Source organism: Erpetoichthys calabaricus, chromosome 18 (assembly GCF_900747795.2).
Source record: "Erpetoichthys calabaricus chromosome 18, fErpCal1.3, whole genome shotgun sequence".
NCBI classification, from domain to species: Eukaryota; Metazoa; Chordata; class Cladistia; order Polypteriformes; family Polypteridae; genus Erpetoichthys; species Erpetoichthys calabaricus.
Genome location: NC_041411.2, coordinates 88556995 through 88580613, shown reverse-complemented (window position 1 = coordinate 88580613; position 23619 = coordinate 88556995). Strand labels below are relative to the sequence as shown.

The 23619-nt window shown below is 36.5% G+C and overlaps 1 protein-coding gene across 7 annotated transcripts in view; it reads left to right on the top strand.

The window, feature by feature from the left end:
• usp19 (ubiquitin specific peptidase 19) overlaps nucleotides 1–23619 on the top strand; it is a 109699-nt gene that overhangs the window by 41589 nt on the left and 44491 nt on the right. For 3 of the 7 annotated variants that reach the window (XM_028824585.2, XM_028824580.2, XM_028824579.2), the window contains 8 exons: nucleotides 1428–1645; nucleotides 1950–2142; nucleotides 6253–6386; nucleotides 7426–7584; nucleotides 8125–8235; nucleotides 13192–13302; nucleotides 17483–17584; nucleotides 19047–19187. In XM_028824585.2, coding sequence (XP_028680418.1) covers nucleotides 1428–1645; nucleotides 1950–2142; nucleotides 6253–6386; nucleotides 7426–7584; nucleotides 8125–8235; nucleotides 13192–13302; nucleotides 17483–17584; nucleotides 19047–19187 — 1169 coding nt within the window. The remainder of the gene's footprint in view (nucleotides 1–1427; nucleotides 1646–1949; nucleotides 2143–6252; nucleotides 6387–7425; nucleotides 7585–8124; nucleotides 8236–13191; nucleotides 13303–17482; nucleotides 17585–19046; nucleotides 19188–23619) is intronic. The other 4 variants (XM_028824586.2, XM_028824584.2, XM_028824583.2 and 1 more) reach the window with 3 other exon arrangements.

Sequence of the window (23619 nt, the reverse complement as noted above, 5' to 3'; positions counted from 1 at the left end):
CAACACATTAACACTTTAAACTCTCTTTTTCATAAATGATGTACAGTTTTCTTCATTTTGTTACTATTTTTTCAAACTCTGCTATTTTGGTAGTTTGTAAATTATTTTGGCTTTAGTAGCTTTTCAGTATTACTAAGCATTCTTTAAAAGGAAAATTTTCTTCATGTCTCTTTTTTCCTAATATTAGTGTACTTGTAGTTATTACTTTTTGATGCTGCCTTGCTACAGGGCAGTTGTTTTTGAACTGCTTTTGGTATTTCATATTTTCATTCATATCTTCTGGTAAATTACTGCCTGCCATTGCTTGAAGTAATTGCTACATTTTGTGATATCTTCCTTGTATATTCACTTGTCCTATCTTGCTTTTTATAAAGTTTTGTTAATACAAATGCTTAGACTGAGAGAGAGCTAAATTTAAAGTAGACCGAGTGAGCTTCAAACAAGCTAGACACACCAAATAACATTTTTTAAAAATCTGAATTCCAATTCCAGTGGTTAACTTTAGGAGTGATACTTTTTATGAATGAATTTTTCAGTTTTATTGTGTTTGTTCAGCCTTGTGTATTGACATAAGCCAGCAACCTCAAAAAGACACACAGTAAGGTAGCTAAGAATGCCACTCTGATACTGAAAACTCTGTTTAAAATAGTAATTTTCAAGCTGCTATAAAAATTGTCCCATTTTCTCATTATGTTTCAAGAGAAAGGAAAACAGTTTTTGTTTGCTACAATTAAAACTTTAACAGTTTCACAATAGCAAATCAGGGATCCCAGATTCAAGAGTGAAACAAAGCAGGATCAGGAACAAACCAGTACTTCTTGGGTGTTGGAGGAGGCTTTAAAATGTGGTGTTAGTACACCCCTTAACCCAATAGCAGATCAGTACAATCTGTACATTTTATAAATAATGATGCAAACTAACAATTAAAAATTATAAAAATGCTGATTGTGAAACTGATGTGAAAAATACATGTTAAACACAAAAGTATTGCAGCATAGTGTGTCTGGAGTAACACTAAGCCAAACTTAGTGCAAGGTTTTTATAAAAAAAAAAAAAGTCAGCATTTGCCTTTGAATAAGAATTTTGTTGTATAAATTTGAATTAAATTCAAATAATATTTATTGTGGTGGCCTTTCTGGAATATAGGGAACAATTCTGTTCAATACCATTAGAGAAATGTTAGGACCTATTATTTCTGCTTTCACTGAGATTTCATCAAATCAAGAAATAGTAGAGTACAATAACTGTTTAAAACATATTGCCCAATTTAATAGTTTTTGATGAGCATGTCTTAGCTCCATAATTAAGAGGCAAAATTGTCCAATAATAACAATGTATGACCAGTTAATAGATGCTACACACCATAATAGGGATATGAATGAGAGACAAGTGTTTCTAAACGCAAGGTATTTTATCATATTTTTAAGGTGCAGTGGGTGGTGCAAAAGTTGCTGTGCCTACTGGGCCAGCTTCACTTGAAAAAAACTCACCAGGAAGTAGTCAGCACACCTTGCCTAGCAAAGAGGAACCAAGAGCTGCTGAGAAAGAGAAGACTCGCACAGAAGAAGGTAGTCTTGATTGTGTAAGTGCTAGGACTTTAACAGAACATGTTCCTCTGAAACAGGAGCCTGCGCATGTAACATCGGTAAGTTGATTATGAATGACAACTCTGGCTGTTTTTCAGTCTGCTTACTCACTTAATTCATAATGTAACAATATTTTTAATAGTAATGTTTTTGCTACAAATAAAGAGCATAAAGTTTATATCATGTGTCCCTTTCATTGTTAACATGATACCTGCTATTGCTTCCTCTGTTTTGAAAATATAAAATCTCTTCTTGGGTTGATTTAGACTTGTGCCAGTTATACAGTACATAGTTAATGTGTGTTAGGCTTGCTTATTCAGTATTCCCAAGCATCCACTTATTTGACATTGTCTATTGATTTAGCAGCTTAAACCGACATGCATGGTACAACCCATGACTCATGCTCCAGCAAATAATGATTGTATGGATGATGAAGAAGAAAAGAAAGTGTGCCTTCCAGGGTTCACTGGACTGGTGAATCTGGGAAACACATGCTTTATGAACAGTGTTATTCAGTCCCTGTCAAACACAAGAGAACTACGAGATTACTTCCATGGTGAGTGGATTCAGGTGTTGATTTATATATTTATTTATATATAATATATAAGCTTTTTTTTGCTACTCGTGACCTTCGTTGTGTTTACATCAGATGGTTCGATCTTTGGGGAACTGCTGTTGACCTGTGATTTGGTTCACTCAACATGCAGATAAAGATAAGCCGAAGTGTGTGTGTGTGTGTGTGTTTTATGTGAGTGTTGCAAAGGTCCAAACTTTTGTCCACAAAAACTATTTATGACTGACCTGATTTTGTTCTTTGTTTTTATTTTATACTGTCTAAATATTAAATAGGCCAGCTCTAATAATTCAAATAGCATAGTTTGTAAGGCATTCATGTAGAATTTCCCACTTGCAAACTTACATTTGTCATCTGTCCAAAGATGTGAACACAGCATTTAAAGTTACAGTGCAGCATGATACAGATTAAATTCATAGGGCAGCTTAACATGCTTGTCAGTTTACATCAGTAACACCCGGAGCGAACACTACCACATCTCTTGCTGCATCTTTGCTGTAGTGTATGCAAACAAAAATACATATTGCCTCAGAGTATTTCAGAGCATAATCTGTTATTCACAATAACTCAGCCTTCCATATCAGAGGACTGAAATGTACTTTCAGGATTGACTGTTTAGATCAACTGTTGGATATTTTTTGTTTAATTTGATTTATCCATATCTGTTGCTTACTTGTTTTGCAATTCTACATTTATCTTTTATTTTACTTTATTTTTGTAGAGACTAGGGGCTTCGCTCACCAACTCCAGGGTTTGGTCCAGTGGAAATACAATTTATTTATTTTGTTTTCATGGGAATTGTTTCATATGCATTATGTTCACTTTTTATTTTAAAACTTCCATAAAAATTTCTTTAGATAGATAGATAGATAGATAGATACTTTATTAATCCCAGGGGGAAATTCACATATTCCAGCAGCAAAAAAAATTAAAGAGTAATAAAAAAATGCAGGTAAAAAAAACCAGACATTTTTGTTCTTTTGAGATCCAGCATACTGAATCTTTTAAATGTGGTCCGTGAGACATGTGCTTAATGACTTTGTACCATAATTCAGGATAGGTTTCTCTGTTTGGAATATCAGCACAGACAAAGCGATCATCAGTAGTTAATAATTTATTTTGCAAAGTAACCAATAAATGCATGTGAGACAAATGCCGTTTTTTGAAATTCAATGGTGTAAATGTATGCTCTGATTTGCCTGAACACCGTTTCGAGTTCATTCAATAAAAATAAGACTTTCTGATAAAAGAATCTACTTACGAAAGTGGGAACTTCCAGAGCCGATGTAGCCGGTGGCGTTATTCTCAAGAATCTGCGGATTTCTGGCCTTTGTGGATTGTACGTCATGTAATAAATAAATCTGTGCGACTGATAGTTTGGGATATTGCCATTGCATCATGTTACAACTGTTGCCATTGCATCATGTTACAACTGTTGCAATGCTCTTGGACTACCTTGATATGATGAAGGTAATATTACTGCTTTACCTATTTTGAATTTGTCTGAACTATTGATATTTGAATTTTGAACGTGATCGATGAGCCCTTACATATGTTCTGTTCTAAGTTTAGCTTGATTCGATTTAATAAAGAAGAGACGATTAGCTTCGACTTTTAGATACGCATTAATAATGTAATGTTGCGATAGACGCTGAGATGATAGAAGTGGGTTAAATACATGGGAACGTATTGCTAATTTCAACCCGAAATATTTTGTGGGTTTTGTACGTTTTTTCTGAATGCTTTTGTTTCATATTTTACGACCATCTTGTTTCGCCATCTGGGAAAAGCAAAGGAAAGAGTAAAAGATCTGAATGATGAATCATGCTTTGCCTTTGGATATACACGAATATCTTCTCTGTCTTTGATATCTCCGTCTTTTGAAATTATTATCACTGACAATTCGTCACAAATGTTGGTTTATTATAAATGCGACTGTGATCTTTCGGATTCAGATAGAAATCCAAGATAATTTCCTTGTGTTCTCTAGATAAATGTCGTTTAAGTGCAATACTTTTCGACTTATGGATTTGTATCCATTATTGGCTGTATAATTTCTAGTACGATGGATCGTTTAACTCTTTCGATTCTATGTTGCATCGCTTCTCCATGATCATAAATATACACCTGATCAAACTGTGTTTTTTTTTTTTTTTTCCGAAATTAAACTTGTCGTAACTTTAATAGTTGCGTGACCACAGATTCTCATAGTGTATGGTCCATTATTGTGTACATCAACGTTTTGTGCATTGAATGATGCTAACATGAAAAGATTATTGTAGACACGTATATTTTGCCTGTAATGTTTGTTTGTTTATTTCACTTTCACCAAACAACAACGCTTTTAATTCTCATGGAAACGCCTCTTCATTGAGAAGTAGCACTACTTTTCCCAGATGGCAACACAAATTTGCCGATCTACAAGTCTCTGACTTAAACTTTAAAGCCTTACAATATCTACATACTTCCGACATATCACCTTTCCATATATTCGATCAGAGTTTGCTGTTCCGTTATTTCACCGACTAATCCAGGCTGATTATCCCTTTTTTGTGCATTCTTTTCTCTCCAACGCTTTTAGGTCTCTTTTCGACGCATTGCTGTTTCTTCTTTGCTTAGTCATGGACGTGTGATGTTTAACTTACTAATTATGTTTGAACTTCTCCTTCGCTTAGTCAGATTGTTTTCTCTCCAGTGCTTTTGGGTCTTTTTTCGATGCGCTGCTCTTTCTTCTTCACTTAGTTGTGGTCGTGTCATCTTCAACTTATCAATTGTTTTAGAGCTGCTCTTTCTTTTTCGCATTTAAGATGACCGTGATCTTGTTTGAAACTGATTGTAAGTAGGGCAAATGGTTGTAAGTTGGGTTGGGGCAACAACTGAGAGGTTACATGACCGTGATCTTGTTTGACAAGTCACCGTCTCATGGGAACATGCTTCCAATGGATGTCAGTATGACGTGACTTTAACGTGTCGCAGGAAGTGAAAGTGTCTCTGCCTCTCTGAAGTGTCTCTCATATATTGTTATAGAGATGAAGAGGAAAGGAAGAGCTTTAAAATTGCTTGTTGTTTACATATTTAGTTTCTATTAAAACATTGCAATTTTCTTTGTCATTTCAGTGGTAGCGCTACTGCCTCGCAGTTAGGAGACCCGGGTTCGCTTCCCGGGTCCACCCTGCGTGGAGTTTGCATGTTCTCCCCGTGTCTGCGTGGGTTTCCTCTGGGCGCTCCGGTTTCCTCCCACAGTCCAAAGACATGCAGGTTAGGTGGATTGGTGATTCTAAATTGGCCCTAGTGTGTGCTTGGTGTGTGGGTGTGTTTGTGTGTGTCCTGCGGTGGGTTGGCACCCTGCCCGGGATTGGTTCCTGCCTTGTGCCCTGTATTGGCTCCAGCAGACCCCCGTGACCCTGTGTTCGGATTCAGCGGATTGGAAAATGGATGGATGGATGGATTTCAGTTATTGCACTAGTCTAACATTAGTTTGTATTTATCTCCCAATCCAAAGATAACACTGATCCAAAGTTTTGGGCTATGGAATTTTTCTTGCTTTAACTTCTGTAAGGTTCCAATTCAATATGTGTTGCATTTTGTTAATATTTTTATTTTGAGTCCTTTTTAATTATGAAATCTTTAAGAGCCTGCTGTGCAAGTTACTTGCATGCATGCTAATCCTAGTACTGCTGCCAGAGCAAATCATAAGCAGTTATTTTCTAAATATATTCTATTGAAGCAGAGTCACCAGCAGGAGAAGAACTATAAAATAAGTAATGAAAACCAAACCATGTACAATAACATCAGTCATGCATGTGCAACACATACTTGGTGTTAATTCTGCAGCTTGACTACAGTTTATTTAAACACCCTGTTGTACCGCATCTTAATTTGGAGGTGATAGCTCTGTATTGGTTTTCAGAAGTGTAAAAAATTAAATTTTGTATAGTAAAACATTTTTTTAACATCAGTTGTATGACATGTTCTATTACTGTACCTGATATGTAATATTTTCTCTCATGACAGCTGTCAAGCTTTTTAGATTGTGATGAAAGCTATTAATTTTACCAGTGATTCTGATTTATTTTTTCACACACTTGACAGATCGAGCATTTGAGTCTGAAATTAACTGCAGTAACCCCCTGGGAACTGGTGGCCGGCTGGCTATTGGGTTTGCAGTTCTGCTGCGTGCTCTGTGGAAAGGAACACATCATGCATTCCAGCCATCTAAACTCAAAGTATTTAAGATTTAATTTTAAAGTTTCATAACTTCCAAAATATCTTGTTAATTAATAGCCTTGCAATAATTGCGTGTTTACATTAAGTAGAAAGTCAGTTGAATTGTTGGACAGACCTTAACACAGTAAGCAGAATATTTTATTTTAAGTAGAGCTTTGAAAACGAAAAGTAGATATTGAGCATGCTATTTTTTGACAACCATTAATACTATTTATTCTTTACACTGCCAAATTATGGTTGTTTTATTTCTATTTCTTGGTTTGAGTAAAATGCTTTTATCAACTCAGAACACTATTCAATAATTGTAGTAGTTTACATTAAGGGTGACAAAGTTAAATAAAAAGGTTCGAGGATGACTAACTGGATGACTAATAAAGGGGAATAGTTGGTTAACTTGGTTATTAATCATTTTGTTTGGCAAACTTGATATTTAAATTATTTAGTAATTCTTAGTTTCATTTTTATTTCCGAATCCACATGTGTTATTTTTACAGTTTGTTGTTTCATTGATGATAGTTGGCAGTTAAATAAATAAAAAAAAAAATTTCTATGAAATAATTGGCTACATTTTGAATTATTGCATTCAATTGCTTTAGGTCAAAAGTGTGGCGTCTTGTCTACTCTAATCCCCAAAAATCAAAATACAATTTAACAATGTTTAAAAAATGGCAACGGAAGTAACATTTTCATAGCTATGTAAAATGTATATTATGGAGATCATATTTTGTGTTTTCAGAAAGTTATTTTATATTAAACATCTTATAATGTTAAAAAATATGTTGTTCATGGCCACTATGTGAAGTTGACATTCACTGATACTCTGTACTATACAAACTACAATTACATTCCTGTATTAAGAGAAAAGGTTAGTAATATTGAGATGCCTGTCTTTTATAGTGTCAAAGCAATGTGGAAACAGTTTAAACAATCAGGTGGAGCTATAATAGTAAGTTAAGAACAACAATGACTTAAAGTAATTTTCTATTTGCTATCATTGAAGGCTGTTAAGTTTTTTGACATTACTTTGTCTACTTTCAGGCTATAGTGGCAAGCAAGGCCAGTCAGTTCACGGGATATGCACAGCATGATGCCCAGGAGTTCATGGCTTTTTTGTTAGACGGTCTTCACGAGGACCTAAACAGAATACAGAGCAAACCATACACAGAAATGGTGGATTCTGATGGGAGACCTGATGAGGTAAAAATAAAAAATTATTATGTTCAATTCTTATTAAATATTCACAGAATCTATAGAACAGTATTACAGAGTGCTGTTTTAATATATAAAATTAAATAAGATACTTTTCTACTGCAGTGCAAATTAATTTTTATTTTTCTCTGGAAGCCTATCTTTTCATTATAAGAAAACCAGATTTTTTTAAATGGCTTGCAGTCTTCTTGTCATCAGGTGTAATAACAACTGCATTGTTTGCAGAAACACCTTTTAAAAGTAGTAGTCTGGGAAAAAAAAGCTTTTTAATAACAAAATGTATTAGCTTGTACAGTGTATTATTTGTTAACTGTTTAAAAAAAAAAAGGGTTATGGAACCACTTAATTCAAAAAGCACATGGCAATGGCATATACATTATCTTGGTTTACAGCTGAGAACAAACAATTTGTATAGCTGTATAAATAAGTCAGTTTAAAAACTGAGAGAGTCTTCCAAAAATAGGTTACATTCAGCTTGTCAATTAAAAACTGTTTCCAATATAAACTGTGTTCTCTTACTTGAAACAGGTAGTGGCAGAAGAAGCTTGGAGGAGGCACAAGATGAGAAATGATTCCTTCATTGTGGACCTGTTTCAAGGTCAATACAAATCTAAACTAGTTTGTCCTATCTGTGCAAAGGTGAGAGAAGATTACCAAGTTATTATCATGTAGTGTTGAAGATTGATCTTTCTAGGAGACTAGAAAAGCTTAGCATTAAAAAATGAAGAATTAAATACTGTACTTTTATTGTTCATATCATATCTCAATTTTAATATAAATGTAAATATTTTTGATATTAAACAAACCTTGTTTATACATGAAGCATCAGTTCTTACATATTGTGCTGTGGGAAAGGATTGGTAAGTCTTTTGTCAGATGCATTTCCTGGATCTTTAAAGAGCCAACAGGGAATTTATATCGCAAATATTTCCTGAGAATTTTCTCACATAGCATGGTCCTGCATCCTCATTTTATTCTGTGGAATATTGTTTTCCTTTTTCTGTCTTTTTCCATCAAATAACTTACAAATAAATAAATGGAGGATCTGTCACTCCTAATTTTCAGATCTTGTGCTTGGTGTTCAGCTTCTGTAAGTTATCCTTGTCTTATTCGTGCTGGTTTCACTGTGGCTGTTTAAAAGATTTCTTTGACAGCAACTAATTATAGGTGCTTTTTTTAGAACACTCAGTACTTCTCCTTGGCCCTGAATTGGACTCGGGTCTTTTGAGTATGTTATGTTGTATTTAGGTATAAGATATACCCTTTTAAATAAAGTTTTATGTAGCCAAAGTAGAGCATATACAGTATGCCTGTAAAGCCAAATAAATGACAGATTAGTGACACATTGATTACCACCAGACCTATAAGTTTGTGTTTTTTAAAAATGCATAAAAAATAGTTTACAGTATTTAAATGTGCCCTGTAAGCACACTATCCTGATGAACCAAATTTTGCCTCAAAGTAAAATGAAAATCTGGCCAGAGTTGCAGGAAATCTCTACAAATACAAATAAAACCGTTATCACGTTATGTCTTTTTCCCCAGAAATCCAGTTAACAGAGACTTTTACCATTTTGGCTGTTTGCTTATGTAATAAAAGTGCCACAGTCTTGTGAATGTTTAAAGTTTAAAAAAAAATATTAATTATGAAAACAGTCAAGTTAATAGCCTGACTAGTGTCCTCATAAAATTCCTACAAGTGTATGACCTTGTTTTGAATTGATACTAAGGAAAAGAATTGTTCCTAGCAACTGTAGTGAAGAGAAGTCAAACAAAATGACACCTTTTACAGGTGCTGGTCATAAAATTAGAATATCATGACAAAGTTGATTTATTTCAGTAATTCCATTCAAAAAGTGAAATTTGTATATTAGATTCATTCATTACACACAGACTGATGTATTTCAAATGTTCTTTTAATGTTGATGATTATAACTGACAACTAATGAAAGTCCCAAATTCAGTATCTCGGAAAATTAGAATATTGTGAAATGGTTCAATATTGAAGACACCTGGTGCCACACTCAAATCAGCTAAGTGACTCAAAACACCTGCAAAAGCCTTTAAATGGTCTCTCAGTGTAGTTCTGTAGGCTACACAATCATGGGGATGACTGCTGACTTGACAGTTGTCCAAAAGACGACCATTGACACTTTGCACAAGGAGGGCAAGACACAAAAGGTCATTGCTAAAGATGCTGGCTGTTCACAGAGCTCTGTGTCCATGCACATTAATAGAGAGGCAAAGGGAAGGACAAGATGTGGTAGAAAAAAGTGTACAAGCAATAGGGATAACCGCACCATGGAGAGGATTGTGAAACAAAACCCATTCAAAAATGTGGGGGAGGTACACAAAGAGTGGACTGCAGCTGGAGTCAGTGCTTCAAGAACCACCATGCACAGATGTATGCAAGACATGGGTTCCAGCTGTCGCATTCCTTGTGTCAAGCCACTCTTGAACAAGAGACAGCGTCAGAAGCGTCTCGCCTGGGCTAAAGACAAAAAGGACTGAACTGCTGCTGAGTGGTCCAAAGTTATGTTCTCTGATGAAAGTAAATTTTGCATTTCCTTTGGAAATCAAGGTCCCAGAGTCTGGAGGAAGAGAGGAGAGGCACAGAATCCACATTGCGTGAGGTCCAGTGTAAAGTTTCCACAGTCAGTGACGGTTTGGGGTGCAATGTCATCGGCTGGTGTTGGTCCATTGTGTTTTCTGAGGTCCAAGGTCAACGCAGCCGTCTACCAGGAAGTTTTAGAGCACTTCATGCTTCCTGCTGCTGACGAACTTTATGGAGATGCAGATTTCATTTTCCAACAGGACCTGGCACCTGCACACAGTGCCAAAGCTACCAGTACCTGGTTTAAGGACCATGGTATCCCTGTTCTTGATTGGCCAGCAAACTTGCCTGACCTTAACGCCATAGAAAATCTATGGGGTATTGTGAAGAGGAAGATGCAATATGCCAGACCCAACAATTCAGAAGAGCTGAAGGCCACTATCAGAGCAACATGGGCTCTCATAACACCTGAGCAGTGCCACAGACTGATCGACTCAATGCCACGCCGCATTGCTGCAGTAATCCAGGCCAAAGGAGCCCCAACTAAATATTGAGTGCTGTACATGCTCATACTTTTTATGTTCATACCTTTCAGTTGGCCAACATTTCTAAAAATCCTTTTTTTGCATTGGTCATAATTGATATTCTAATTTTCCGAGATACTGAATTTGGGACTTTCATTAGTTGTCAGTTATAATCATCAACATTAAAAGAAATAAACATTTGAAATATATCAGTCTGTGTGTAATGAATGAATCTAGATAGATAGATTTTTATTGTCATTGTCAGTGTGTAATGAATGAATCTAGATAGATAGATTTTTATTGTCATTGTCACTTTTACAAAGGAACAATGAAATTGAAGGTGCAGTCGACTCAGTGTGAGGAATGAGTTAAAAAGACAAGAAGAGAGAAAATAATAACAAACCGAATAGTAATAAATATACAAATTGCACTTGTTGACTTAAGGTCTATATTGCACATTGGTAGAATGATATGGAGCAGTTTTATTCTATGTTCAGGGCCATGATTGCTTTCGGATAAAAGCTGTTTTTAAGGCGGTTTGTCCTGGTTTTCATTGCTCTGTATCTCTTGCCCGATGGCAAAAGCTGGAAGAGGCAGTGACCGGGATGTGATGAATCCTGTGAAATGTCTATTGCTTTTTTGCGGCATCGGGAGGTGTAGATTTGTTCCAGAGCGGGGAGGGTACAACCAATTGTTCTCTCCGCTGTCCTGATGACCCTGTGGAGTGCTTTCTTTTCTGAGGAAGTGCAGCTGCTACACCACACACACAGTCCATACGTGAGCACACTCGCGATGGAACAGTGATAAAAAGCAAGGAGCAGATTTTTTGGGAGATGGTTCTTTCTGAGAATTCTCAAAAAATACAGTCTCTGCTGCGCCTTCTTCAGCAGCTCCTTGGTGTTGGCGCTCCAGGTCAGGTCATCCTCCAGCTCAATACCCAGAAACCTGAGCACCGGGACCCTCTCCACACAGGCCCCGCCAATGATGAGTGGCTGGATGTCAGTTTTGTTTTTCCTAAAGTCAATAACAAGCTCCTTCGTTTTTTTTGGTGTTGAGGAGCATGGAATTACTGAAATAAATCAACTTTGTCATGATATTCTAATTTTATGACCTGCACCTGTATTAGCTAACTGAACAGATTGCAATATGCAAGGGATCGCAAGGTTAGCCAATAACAGGTGTCGTTTTGTTTGACTTCTCATTGCATTCATAATGGCTAACACAGTAACAACCCTACTACTAGCAACTGTAGTCAAATACTCCCAACTACAGTATGCCCTTTCCTAGCCCAGTCTCTTTTGTAGAAAGGTTCTAGCATTTTTAAAAATAGTAGTCACAAGTTAAACAGCAAGTAGATTTAAAAAAAAAAAAAAACCTTCAAAAACATTGTAGTCTTTTTCACATTCTTCCAAACCAAATGCCTTTAATTGCATTTCACCATATGATGTTAGTTTTAATATCTGGGTGAATTATTTTTTTCATGGAATGCCAGACAATAAAACCTTTGCAAATGGAGCAACAAAACAAAGGTCAAATACTACTACACTGATTAAAATCCAAAAAACTACAGACATTTAGACTTCAGAAGCTCAAATTGTTCTGACAGTAATGGGTTTTAAAGGCAAAACAGCAGTCATTCACAAAGTGACTGCTTCATATCTCTATACCTTAAATTCAGCTATTTTTCATATTCCAGTAAGTCTAAAATACTGATTGATTCACAGTCCACACAAACCACTTCTAATTCTGTATCTTCCCATATGGGCCACTGACATCCCCATTTTGCCAAAATGAATATGTCACTCTTGCGTAGCTTGTCCACTAGACAGTTGATTGTGTTACATTTTATAGAAGAAAAATATCTTCTAGAACATAGATTAATCCAGCAGTGTCTTCTAAATTGTTTTAGAATAACTCATTACTTTAAGATGTAGTCATTTAAATATTAAATATTAAAATCTAAACCTTTACAAAAATGACTGGCTTTACTGGCATGTAAATTGAAGGCTGAGATGCATGTGGATTCTGCAAATATGTGAAACACCAGGATATGGCAGTAAGTTTGTATTACATTAGTCTATAGCAGGGGTCCACAACTCCGGTCCTGTAGGGCCCAAGTGACTGCAGGTTTTCATTCTAATCCTTTTCTTAATTAATGCTAATTAACTTTTTCTTAATTTTAATTGTTTTTTTTAAGATTTGTTCCCCTGAATTTCTTCATTGTTCCTCTGAATTGCTTCATTTTTTTCCACAGTGGTCCTCCAGGACGGGAGTTGTGGACCCCTGGTCTACAGCAAGCATTATCCAGTAACTGTAAATGCAACAGGCCTTGTCTTTAAGCCAGACATTAAGGGCAAACATTAACTAACTTTTTAAAGAAACAAAGACACAATCACGTTTAATTTATTCCAAATGATGCATTTTATTTTCTTGATCGCTCAAAGCTGGAAAGTATAGCTACTAGTGCAAGCTTCACCCAGAATGTAAACTTTTTTTTTTCTTCTCTCCCCCCTTTCAGGTGTCTATAACTTTTGACCCATTCCTTTATCTGCCTGTTCCTTTGCCTCAGAAACAGAAGGTGCTCACTGTATTCGTTTTTTGGAAGGACCCACACAAGAAGCCTGTTAAGGTAAAATGTCATAATTAAATGAATTATGGTCAAGGATTCTTTTTCACTATGCCTGATTATAGGGAAGATTTCTCAGAATTCAAGGGAAACCCAGATGGAGTTTGTAATAGCTACTAACTGCAAAAGCTTAACACTAGAATTACCAGTGTCTACGAAAAAACTCGTAGATCCGGCCCACCTTAAAACCGTTCTCACCTCTCTTTTGTCTTCTAAATATGCCGATTAAGACAAGCAGCAACCAGCCGGCCATTTCATCCCCCACCGTCGCAGAACGTTCACTAAGTTTTCCCAGGTCATGCCTTGTTTGATTATCTGGGAGTGACTGAACTGCTGGAGTTTTACAGTGGAAATAATAGATCATTATTTGGAACACACGCATTTCATGTGTGTTCCGTTTCTACAGTAATCTATGTAAACACATTGTTAAAACAGAAACTTTTTCATATTGTAGTAATAAATGTTACAAAGTGTAGGCATAAACTATAGAATGTGTGAAGCCTGACGTCCAAACATCAAATAAACACTTTCACAAAAGGTTCAAGGATGATATAACACCTTCCGTGGCGCAGCGCAAAGATTTGCAGAATCAGAGCACAGCAGCCTTGCCGTGCCTTAGAGACCCGAGTTCGATATTCCGCTGGGGAGGAAGTGTTGTTTTTTTTTTTTTTTTTTTTTTTTTTTTTCTTTTCTTTGTAACCTGAAACGGACATAAAATTTATAAATTGGTATGCACTGTAAATCATTAAGTTTAAAATGTTGATCGTGGTTATTTCTGTTGATTAATTCATGCTTTTTTTACTTAGAGTCAAAACAGGAGCTTATTCAGCTTCTGATCTGACTCTAACAGCGCCACAGTATAAATTCACACCCGATCTGACGCTGTTCATTTTCAAATAATTTTGCATTACTTCGATGATGTTTTCTGATTGGTACTATTCACGTCATAAAATGATTTCATCAAAACGTCACATATATTTGTCTTTTTTTTTTTTTTTTTTTTTTAAATGTGCGTTGATCACCGCCAGCATGTTGTAGCACACAGCAATTGGCCACCTGCATGTTCTTGCGCGCACTGAATAAGATAGCGCTATATGCAATCATCAGATTCAAATGTTAACAGTTCACACACACGCAAGGATCGTCTTTCTTACATTTACAACGTGTGTACCTGTTACAATGTACTCACTTCTCTCTATGCTGTGGTTTCTATTACACACCTGAAAGAAAGACAGTATATGTGAAAACATCATCGCACTAATGCAATATTATTTGAAAACGAACAGCATTGGATCGGGTGTGAATTTATGCTGGAACTGGAAATTCTCTGATGTGGAATCAGTTCTGTGTGGTTGTGGGTGTGAGTGGTGGACATAACTGGGAATTACTGTGAATGTGCATGGTGTTTTGAGATAATGAATAGAGCTGCAAATTACAGGTGCTTGTTCAGTGTAATAGGAACCATAGCACAGAGAGGTGTGTACACTGCAACAAGTACACATGTCGTAAATGTAGGAAGGGTGCTCCTTGGGTGAGCTGTTGCGCGTCTTTATGTGAAAACAGCAGTGTCAGATGGGGAGTGTGTGATGATTGCATATAGCGCTGAAGTTACTGCTGTTTACTATGCTTTCCTCTGCATGTCCTGGAGTACAAAAGAAACAGCATACAGCAACATGTGGGGACTGGCAAGATTGGGGGAAAAAAAAAAACCATGCGGTCGTATGTATCGTGATACATTGCAGAGCTATAGCGCATCTTTATGTGAAAACAGCAGTGTCAGATGGGGTAGGGAAGGATCCTAAACGCGACTGAGAGAATGAAAAGTAAATAAAAAAAAAAAAAAACAAAGCTAACCTTTACAAATATCATAAATTACACCGGCTGTTACAGACTGGAATCAAATGTATCTTTTTATTCTAAAATAGTAAAAATAAGAGCAGTTCACTTCTCAAAAGGAAGTCGAGCAGGATCGAACTCGTAACCTCTTGATTCCCAGTCAGCAACTGATACTGTTGCGCCATGGCGGCAGTCGTAGCAAATGAGTGTCAATGTCGCAGACTAAGACGGCTTTTTTTCCGGCAGTTATATTTTTGAATAAAAGCGCACTTGTTCTGTTATGTTTGTACCTTTTGTGAAAGTGTTTCTTTGATATTTGGACTTCAGGCTTCATACATTATATAGTTTATGCTTACATTTTGTCATTTACTACTAGAATATGAAAAACGTTTGTTTTAAAAATGTGTTTACACAGATTACTATGGAAACGGAACACACATGAAATGCGTGTGTTCCAAATAACGATCTATTATTTCCACTCTAAAACTCCACTTCACTCCTAGATAATCAATCAAGGCATGAGCTGGGAGAAGTTCGTGCACGTTCTAAGTCGGTGGGGAGATGAAATAGCCGGCTGCTTGCAGCTTGTCTTTATCTACACATTTAGAAGACAAAAGACGATGGCGGAGAGGTGCGAACGGATTTAAGATGTGATTTAAGGTGGGACGGATCTACAAGTTTTTTCGTAGGCTCTGGTAATTCTAGTGTTAAAAGAGTTCATAACTGTTCGGAAAGAGGGCAATTATCTGGCATGAAATTAGGGTAGCAGGATACTGGGTCCTGGAGGAGAGAGGGAAAATGCAGTGAGCTGACTAGCTGGAACATCTGATAAGGTAGATACATGTAAGGTGTCTTGTAGTTGTTTTTTTTTTTTATTATAATGCCTGCAGCTTTTTTTTCTCCTCCGTTTGATCTTTCTGAATTGTTCTGTTTATTGTGCAGGTCAGTGTTTCTTGTAAAGCAAGTTGAATATTTTTCTTGGTGCACATCAGGAATAAATATTAGTCTTGCCCAGCTACTGCGGCATTTTTAAACCTTAGAATAATTCTATGTGAGGTTCAAAGCTATTTGAAATAGTCATTTATTACTTAAATTTGTGCTGTTAAGTTAATGGTTGAAGGATAGGTTCAGAATTTTTTTTTCTGGAGGCTGGAGGGGCTTTAGTTCCAACGTTTGCTGCTAGGTGCGTGTACTAGACTACCCTCTGCATCATTTGGCCAAGCGGTGTCCTTGAAGTGCTCAAGCAATTGTGTGATGCAGTGCGGAGAAAACAGCCTGAATTGTGGCAATGAGGCGAGTTGCTCCTGCATCATGACAATGCTCCCACCCACACAGCATTGAGTGTGTGGCAGTTTCTCACGAAAAAATGGGATGACAATGGTTTCCCACCCCCACTCCCTACTCCCTGGACGTTGCACCCTGTGATTTTCTCTTATTTCCAAGAATGAAGAGGGACCTTAAAGGAAAGCATTTTCAGGATGTAGAGGAGGTTAAAAATCAAAAGATGAAGACACTGAAAGTTATTACTTTGCAAGAGTATTAGAACAGTTTTGAACAATGGAAAAAGTGGTGGGACAAGTGTATTGCGTCTCAGGGAGAGTATTGTGAGGGTGGTTACATTTTGGAAATGTTCTTGAAATATGTGATTTTTTTTATATAAATCTCATTATTTTTGTGACCCCCCACGTATGCATTTGCCCCATTAAATTGTGTTCTAAAGTGCTTTCTATAAATTTAAAAAAAATATCTTGGCCCGTCTGCGGTGGGTTGGCACCCTGCCCGGGATTGGTTCCTGCCTTGTGCCCTGTGTTGGCTGGGATTGGCTCCAGCAGACCCCCGTGACCCTGTGTTCGGGTTCAGCGGGTTGGAAAATGGATGGATGGATCTTGGCCCGCACTGGCACTTTACATTGCAGTCTATGGAGTATGGAGGAAAAGCTTAAAAACAAGCATGTGCATTTTGTTGGTCACAAAATTTTTCTTAAGAATAAACATAGAAAATTAATCATTATAAACTGGTAGTTTAGACATTTGGACTGTGATTCTGGTGCTTTGTAATGCCTAAAAAACACAATGTAGTAAAAAAAATTGAGTGAATTAATGGTGAGTAAATTAAATAACAGTCATCATGTAATGTAATTGTTAACAGTGCCATTTTATAATATAGTCGGACTGCTTTTTCCACTACACAGTCTTTACTAACGGGTGTAAAAAGGAATTTGCATTATTGTGATTTTGTATTTTTTTTCTATGTTTAACTAAAGCAGATTTCTATAATGTTGTGTGAACTGTTAAACTTTTCATTTGGTGTATTTTATATTCTTTTATGTCTATGGGTTTTTTTTTAGTTTCTTGTGAGTGTCAGCAAAGAAAACTCTTGTACAACTGATATTCTTGAGTCCATCTCCAGAAGTGTAAAGGTTAAACCTGAAAACCTGAGACTGACAGAGGTAATTTAAGGGAGGGAATGCTAAACCTGTAAGAGAGCCTTATTTTTGAAGCCATAGAATATGTACAGAATGTACACTGCCTGGCCAAAAAAAAAGTCGCCACCAAAAAAAAAAGGTGTCACACTCTAATATTTCGTTGGACTAATATTTCGTTGGACCGCCTTTAGCTTTGATTATGGCACGCATTTGCTGTGGCATTGTTTCGATAAGCTTCTGCAATGTCACAAGATTTAGTTCCATCCAGTGTTGCATTAATTTTTCACCAAGATCTTGCATTGATGATGGTAGAGTCTGACCGCTGCACAAAGCCTTCTCCAGCACATCCCAAAGATTCTCAATGGGGTTAAGGTCTGGACTCTGTGGTGGCCAATCCATGTGTGAAAATGATGTCTCATGCTCCCTGAACCACTCTTTCACAATTTGAGCCCGATGAATCCTGGCATTGTCATCTTGGAATATGCCCATACCATCAGGGAATACAGCTGTTCAGTCCCAATCCCTTTAGTTCCCTTCGCATTGTGCATGTGGAAATGCTCTACTTTCGCTTCACTATTAAACATAGACCTGAGTTCTACTGTTGTTTTTCTTCGATTTGATTTCACCAAACGTTTAAGTGATTGCCGATCACGATCATTCAGGATTTTTTTCTGGCCACATTTCTTCCTCGAAGATGATGGGTCCCCACTATCCTTCCAGTTTTTAATAATGCGTTGGACAGTTCTTAACCCAATTTTAGTAGTTTCTGCAATCTCCTTAGATGTTTTCTCTGCTTCATGCATGCCAATGATTTGACCCTTCTCAAACAGACTAACATCTTTTCCACAACCACGAGATGTGTCTTTCGACATGGTTGTTTAAGAAATGAGAAGCAACTCATTGCACCAGTTGGGGTTAAATAACTTGTTGCCAGCTGAAAGATAATCGTCCATGCAGTAATTATCCAATAGGTGGCTCGTACCTATTTGCTTAGTTAAATCCAGGCGGCGACTTTTTTTTTTGGCCAGGCAGTGTATTTGGTCAATAAATTCAATAAGCAATCACATAAGAACTTGCCAATTAAAATTCATGACACATGTGAAGTATATTCATATTTTTTAATAATAATTAGGCTCTTATAAAATCTGCTTATGTGCATTAAATCTTTTATTTGCAAGCCATGAGTTTCATTCTTTTGTATTTCTAAAATGAAATTGGCTTCAGCTTGTTATAAACTTTTTACCACTATACTGAAGATATTGCAAGTGAATTTACCTTCTTAGTAGCCTTTTTAAGTGTTGATCTTAGATTCATCCTTACACTGACACGAGAAGCTTAGTTTCTCAGAAAATATGCTATATATTTTTTGAAATTATTTTATCTGAGGAATGACTTGCCTTCTGCAGTTTCTACTCTGTTTATCTCCAATATTACCTTTGATATGTTTCTTATTCTAACACACTTTTAATAATCGTTTTTTGTTTAGGTTAGTGAAAGTCGATTTCACCGTATATTCCTTCCATCAAACTCTCTGGATGCTGTCTCCCCTACGGACACTCTGTTCTGTTTTGAGGTGCAGTCCAAGGAGCTTGCCAAAGAAAAAGTAGTTATCCTTCAAGTGCAGCAGGTATGAAATAGTGTCTCTTTATCTTGCCTAAAACGTTTTTGTATTTTGCATGTTTGCTTTTCCTTATGTTGAATAACTAGAATGTGTGTACTTGGGTTATTTTGGTAATTGTCTAGATCAGGGGTTCTTAACCTGAGGTCCATGGACCCCTTGGGGTAGTGCTGGGCAGTATGACCAAAATTCTATATCACGGACTTTTTCAAAAATACACTGGTTTCACGGTATTCAATGGTATTTTTTACCCATGCATGAGTGGATGTTAACTACATTTTCCACTGCAATTACTGCAGTAGACTGGCTAAGAATAACCTATTCCACTGTCATGAGAATTGTACATTGTACAAAAAAATATTTTAATGCGCACACAAGTATTAATACAGGTTTGCATGGCCCCATAAAGTGATAGTTTTCAAGGGGGTGGCACTAATGAAGAGAAGGGATCACATTGCATGACAGATGCAGTCAAAATATAGAACCTCTTTATTAAACAAAGTTTGCAAACAACTTAAACTAAAATTTTGACAACATATTTTCAACCATCCAAAGAGGCATTTAGACTTAGTAAAATATCCAGAGGTGCTTGTCAAAAGTTGTATTGCACTGAACATGTCTTAGAAAAGGAATAAATAGTAAATATTTTTTGTAAACCAACTACACTTTCTGTTAATGTTAAGAATCTCTGTCCACTGACACGTTAAAGTGACTTTTTAAACAATTTTACCATCATTAAACTGCAAAATATTTAAACTAATAAATAATAACAATAAAATAAACTTCAAGTAATAATACTATTACTTCAAGCCCAGGTGCATTACACAGTATTCACCAAATAAAAATAAATAAATCAAGTGCAACTTGGTGATGACATCTTTACCAACTGAACCATCATTAAGGCAAATTGCATTAATATGGACCTTGCTTCAAGATAAGCTATATACATAAAAAATAAAGCTGCAACTTTCACTTATAATGCTATTTATGGTATAGCCCTATGGAAGCGTATTAGGGCCATGGTGAAGAAAAAACAAAAAACTATATGTCGAGAATTAAGTTGACATGTTGACTTTATTCCCAACATTTCCACTTCATTCTTGCTGTTTATGTTGAGATTAAAGTCGACATTTCCACTTTATTCTCATAGTTTATTTTGTCATTAAAGTAGAATGTCGTAAACTACACTTCATCCTAAAATCAATGTTTAATTTACTAGATTTTCTCAAACCCTGTCATAACTAATGTGGCATATTAAATGCTTGTGTTAAGTGTTCCCCGTCTCAGTTGTTAATCGCTACGTGCTTCTTAAACTGACATCTTCTGCACTAAGAAGAGGCACAGGCAGCTATCTCCGCACAGAATACATTCACTTCATGATATTCCTGCTCACTGAAATTTTAGAATGCTAAGATAAATACTTGATGTCATTTTCATGATGAAATGCATTAAAGTAGGTATTAAACATGCACGGTAGTGTGGTGGTAGTGCTGCTCCCTTGCAGGAAGGGGTCCCCAGGTGTACCTTTAGTTTAGAGAACTTTATGGCAGGTGTGACGAGGCTCCAAAAATGGGTATCGAACAGTTTTAACTTAAATATTGTGTAAATGTTGGGTTCATGATCTGATGGACGGTGAAACGAACACAGACTTCAATGGATGTTCTTCTGAGCAAACTTTCTTTATTGCATTCGTGCTGTCTCTGTCTGACATAATAAACCTGCAGTTCCTATCTTTCCTTTTTATTTCTCCACATAACCAATCGCCACACGATAGACATCTTTGTGAAATTAAAACTAGTTATAAACTTAGACCACGGCGTGTTCAGAAAAATATCTTCATTATACATGGTTAATTATGCCATCCATTCAGGGTTGTGCCCATCCCAGCAAGCATTGTGTGCGAGGCAGTAGCAAATCCTGAACATGGCACCAGAACATCACAGGGTGAATACGAGCAATACATACACTAGCAGGGTCAATATAATGTAACAAAACCCCACATCCTACATGACTTTGAAAGGAAACTGAAGCACGCCGAGTAAACCCACCAGAAAAACATGCAAATTCAAGGCAGGGTACACCCGGGACCCCCTTGCTGCGAGGCAGCAGTGCAGCCTCCACGCCACTGTGCCCCCACATGATTAATACATGCTTTAATGCATTTCATCATGAAAATTATGTCAAGTATTTATCTTAGCATTCTAAATGTTCAGAGAGCAGGAATATCATGAAATTAATGTATTCTGTGTGCTGCCTGCGCCTTCTCTTACTGCAAGAGGAAGTCAGTTTAAGAAGCATGTAGCAATTAACATGGCCCTGGGAACACGTAACACAAAGCATTTAATGTGCTACATAACTTATGACGGGGTTTGAGAAAGTCTAGTAAATTGAATATTCATTTTAAGATGAAGTTTAGGTTACAATAGTCTACTTTAATGACAAATTGCGATAATAAAGTCAACATGTCGACCTTAATCTCGTCATAAGCGTTGAGATTAAAGTGGAAATGTAGAGAATAAAGTCAACATGTTGTCACACTATTACACGTTACGCAGCATTGAAAAAAAATAAAACAAGTACAACTTGGCTTGCAGTATTATCCAGTAGTATAGAAACAGTATGCACACATTTGAACATAATGGTCCACATCTGAACTTTTAAAACCAAACTATCTCCAGACAACAGACACGGCTCCTTTCTTCAGCAAAAGTTCTGTGTTATCATGTTCAAATGTATTGTCTGCTACAGCTTCATTTTCAGAATGTTCTCTGTCCATTTTCTCTGTTCAATACCTCCACTAATGCATGTACTCTGTTGTATGTGTGTTTAGCAGTGCACAGTGAAAAAAGGTCCCTCCTTAAACAGTTTCCTGCTGCACCACGTTCCAAACATTGTTTAGGCTATTTAAACCGGTGTTGCACTATAAGAAAAATCCATATAATAACAAAAGTAAAAAACGTTTTTTTGGTATGAACCAGTATACCGCCCAGCACTACCTTGGGGATCAATGGATAGGTTTCAGAAGGTCCGTGAGGGTCAGCTAAAAATTAACATTTATATTCACTATGCAGTCCAGTACTGTTGATATAGAGTAGTAATAGTAGTAGTAGTGGTAGTGATGATAGTACTAGTAATGGTAGTAGAAAACGTAATATTAGTAGTAGATCCGTTTTAATTTGCACAAAAGAGGATTGTCTCTCTATTATAATAAAAAAAATCTTGGGAGACGAGACTTTTTATCCTGCGCCGAGACATAAACTTTGGAAGAGATTTTTGAAATGAAGTCCCGCGAAATGGTGACTTTTACCATTAGATTCTTTTAAGTCCTGCCCTACTTACAACCATTTTCAAACAAGAACGTGGTTCTCTCAGCTCTGTCTTGTGAATGCTTTTATCAGACACACTTCTTGCGCTCTCAGCTCTTATAAATTTTAACATTTTCCTCACTTTAAGTTCCCAATTAAAGAAAACATATTATGTCCAAATCTTGTTGAAGAATTTCATCATGAAGAGTTATCAACAGGAGAAATGAGTACATGGGCAATTCTAGCACCTAGAAACGAGGAAGTGAAACAAATTTACAGCAAAAATGTCGATCGGTAACCCAGCAAAATGGTTAAACACGTATCAATAGACTATGCTGAAACAGTTTGTGGTGATCGTGCGGAAGATGAAAATAATAACTTACAATATCCCAGAATGTCTATAACCGTTAACACCGTCCGGTCTTCCTTATTTCTACAGTAATTTGTGCGGTGGAAGTATCCAAGAAAGGCAATGTAGTACATCTTCCACGGATAACATTAGATACCAAAGGAGATCTTGATATGCCATTCGTATTAAAACATTAACAGATTCCCGTTAGAATAGCTTTCACAAAGACAATTAACAAATCTCAGAGCCAAACAGTCGAAAAAGTCGTTTTATTTAATAGAGAGAAAGAAACGAAATGCAATCACTGGCAGTTATACGTCGCATAGATGCAAATGTAACACTTCACATTAAAAATTAAAATCTGTTTAAATTGCCCATATGCGAGTGGCAGAACCACAAAGAGGCTAGTGCTGGCCAGGGTGTTTGGCGAGCAAAGCGAGCAGGGGGCAGAACCCTTAGTATTTCATAATTATAATGAGTGGCCTTTAATTTTTGCATAAAGTGTTTTTTTTGGGGGGGGGGGGGGGATTGTTTACTTTAAAGTTTAGTGATACTTTGTGTATGCCATATATATATATATATATATATATATATATATATATATATATATATAATAAATATAATTATATATATATATAATAAATATAATTATATATAAAAATCAATTCTTGATAAAGTACATTATATTCATTGCATGCAAAGTTTGTGTGAATATTTCTGGGGAAGGGGGTCCATAGCAATGGATAAAAGGTGATGGTTGTTATTTACTTCACTCACACTTGATGGA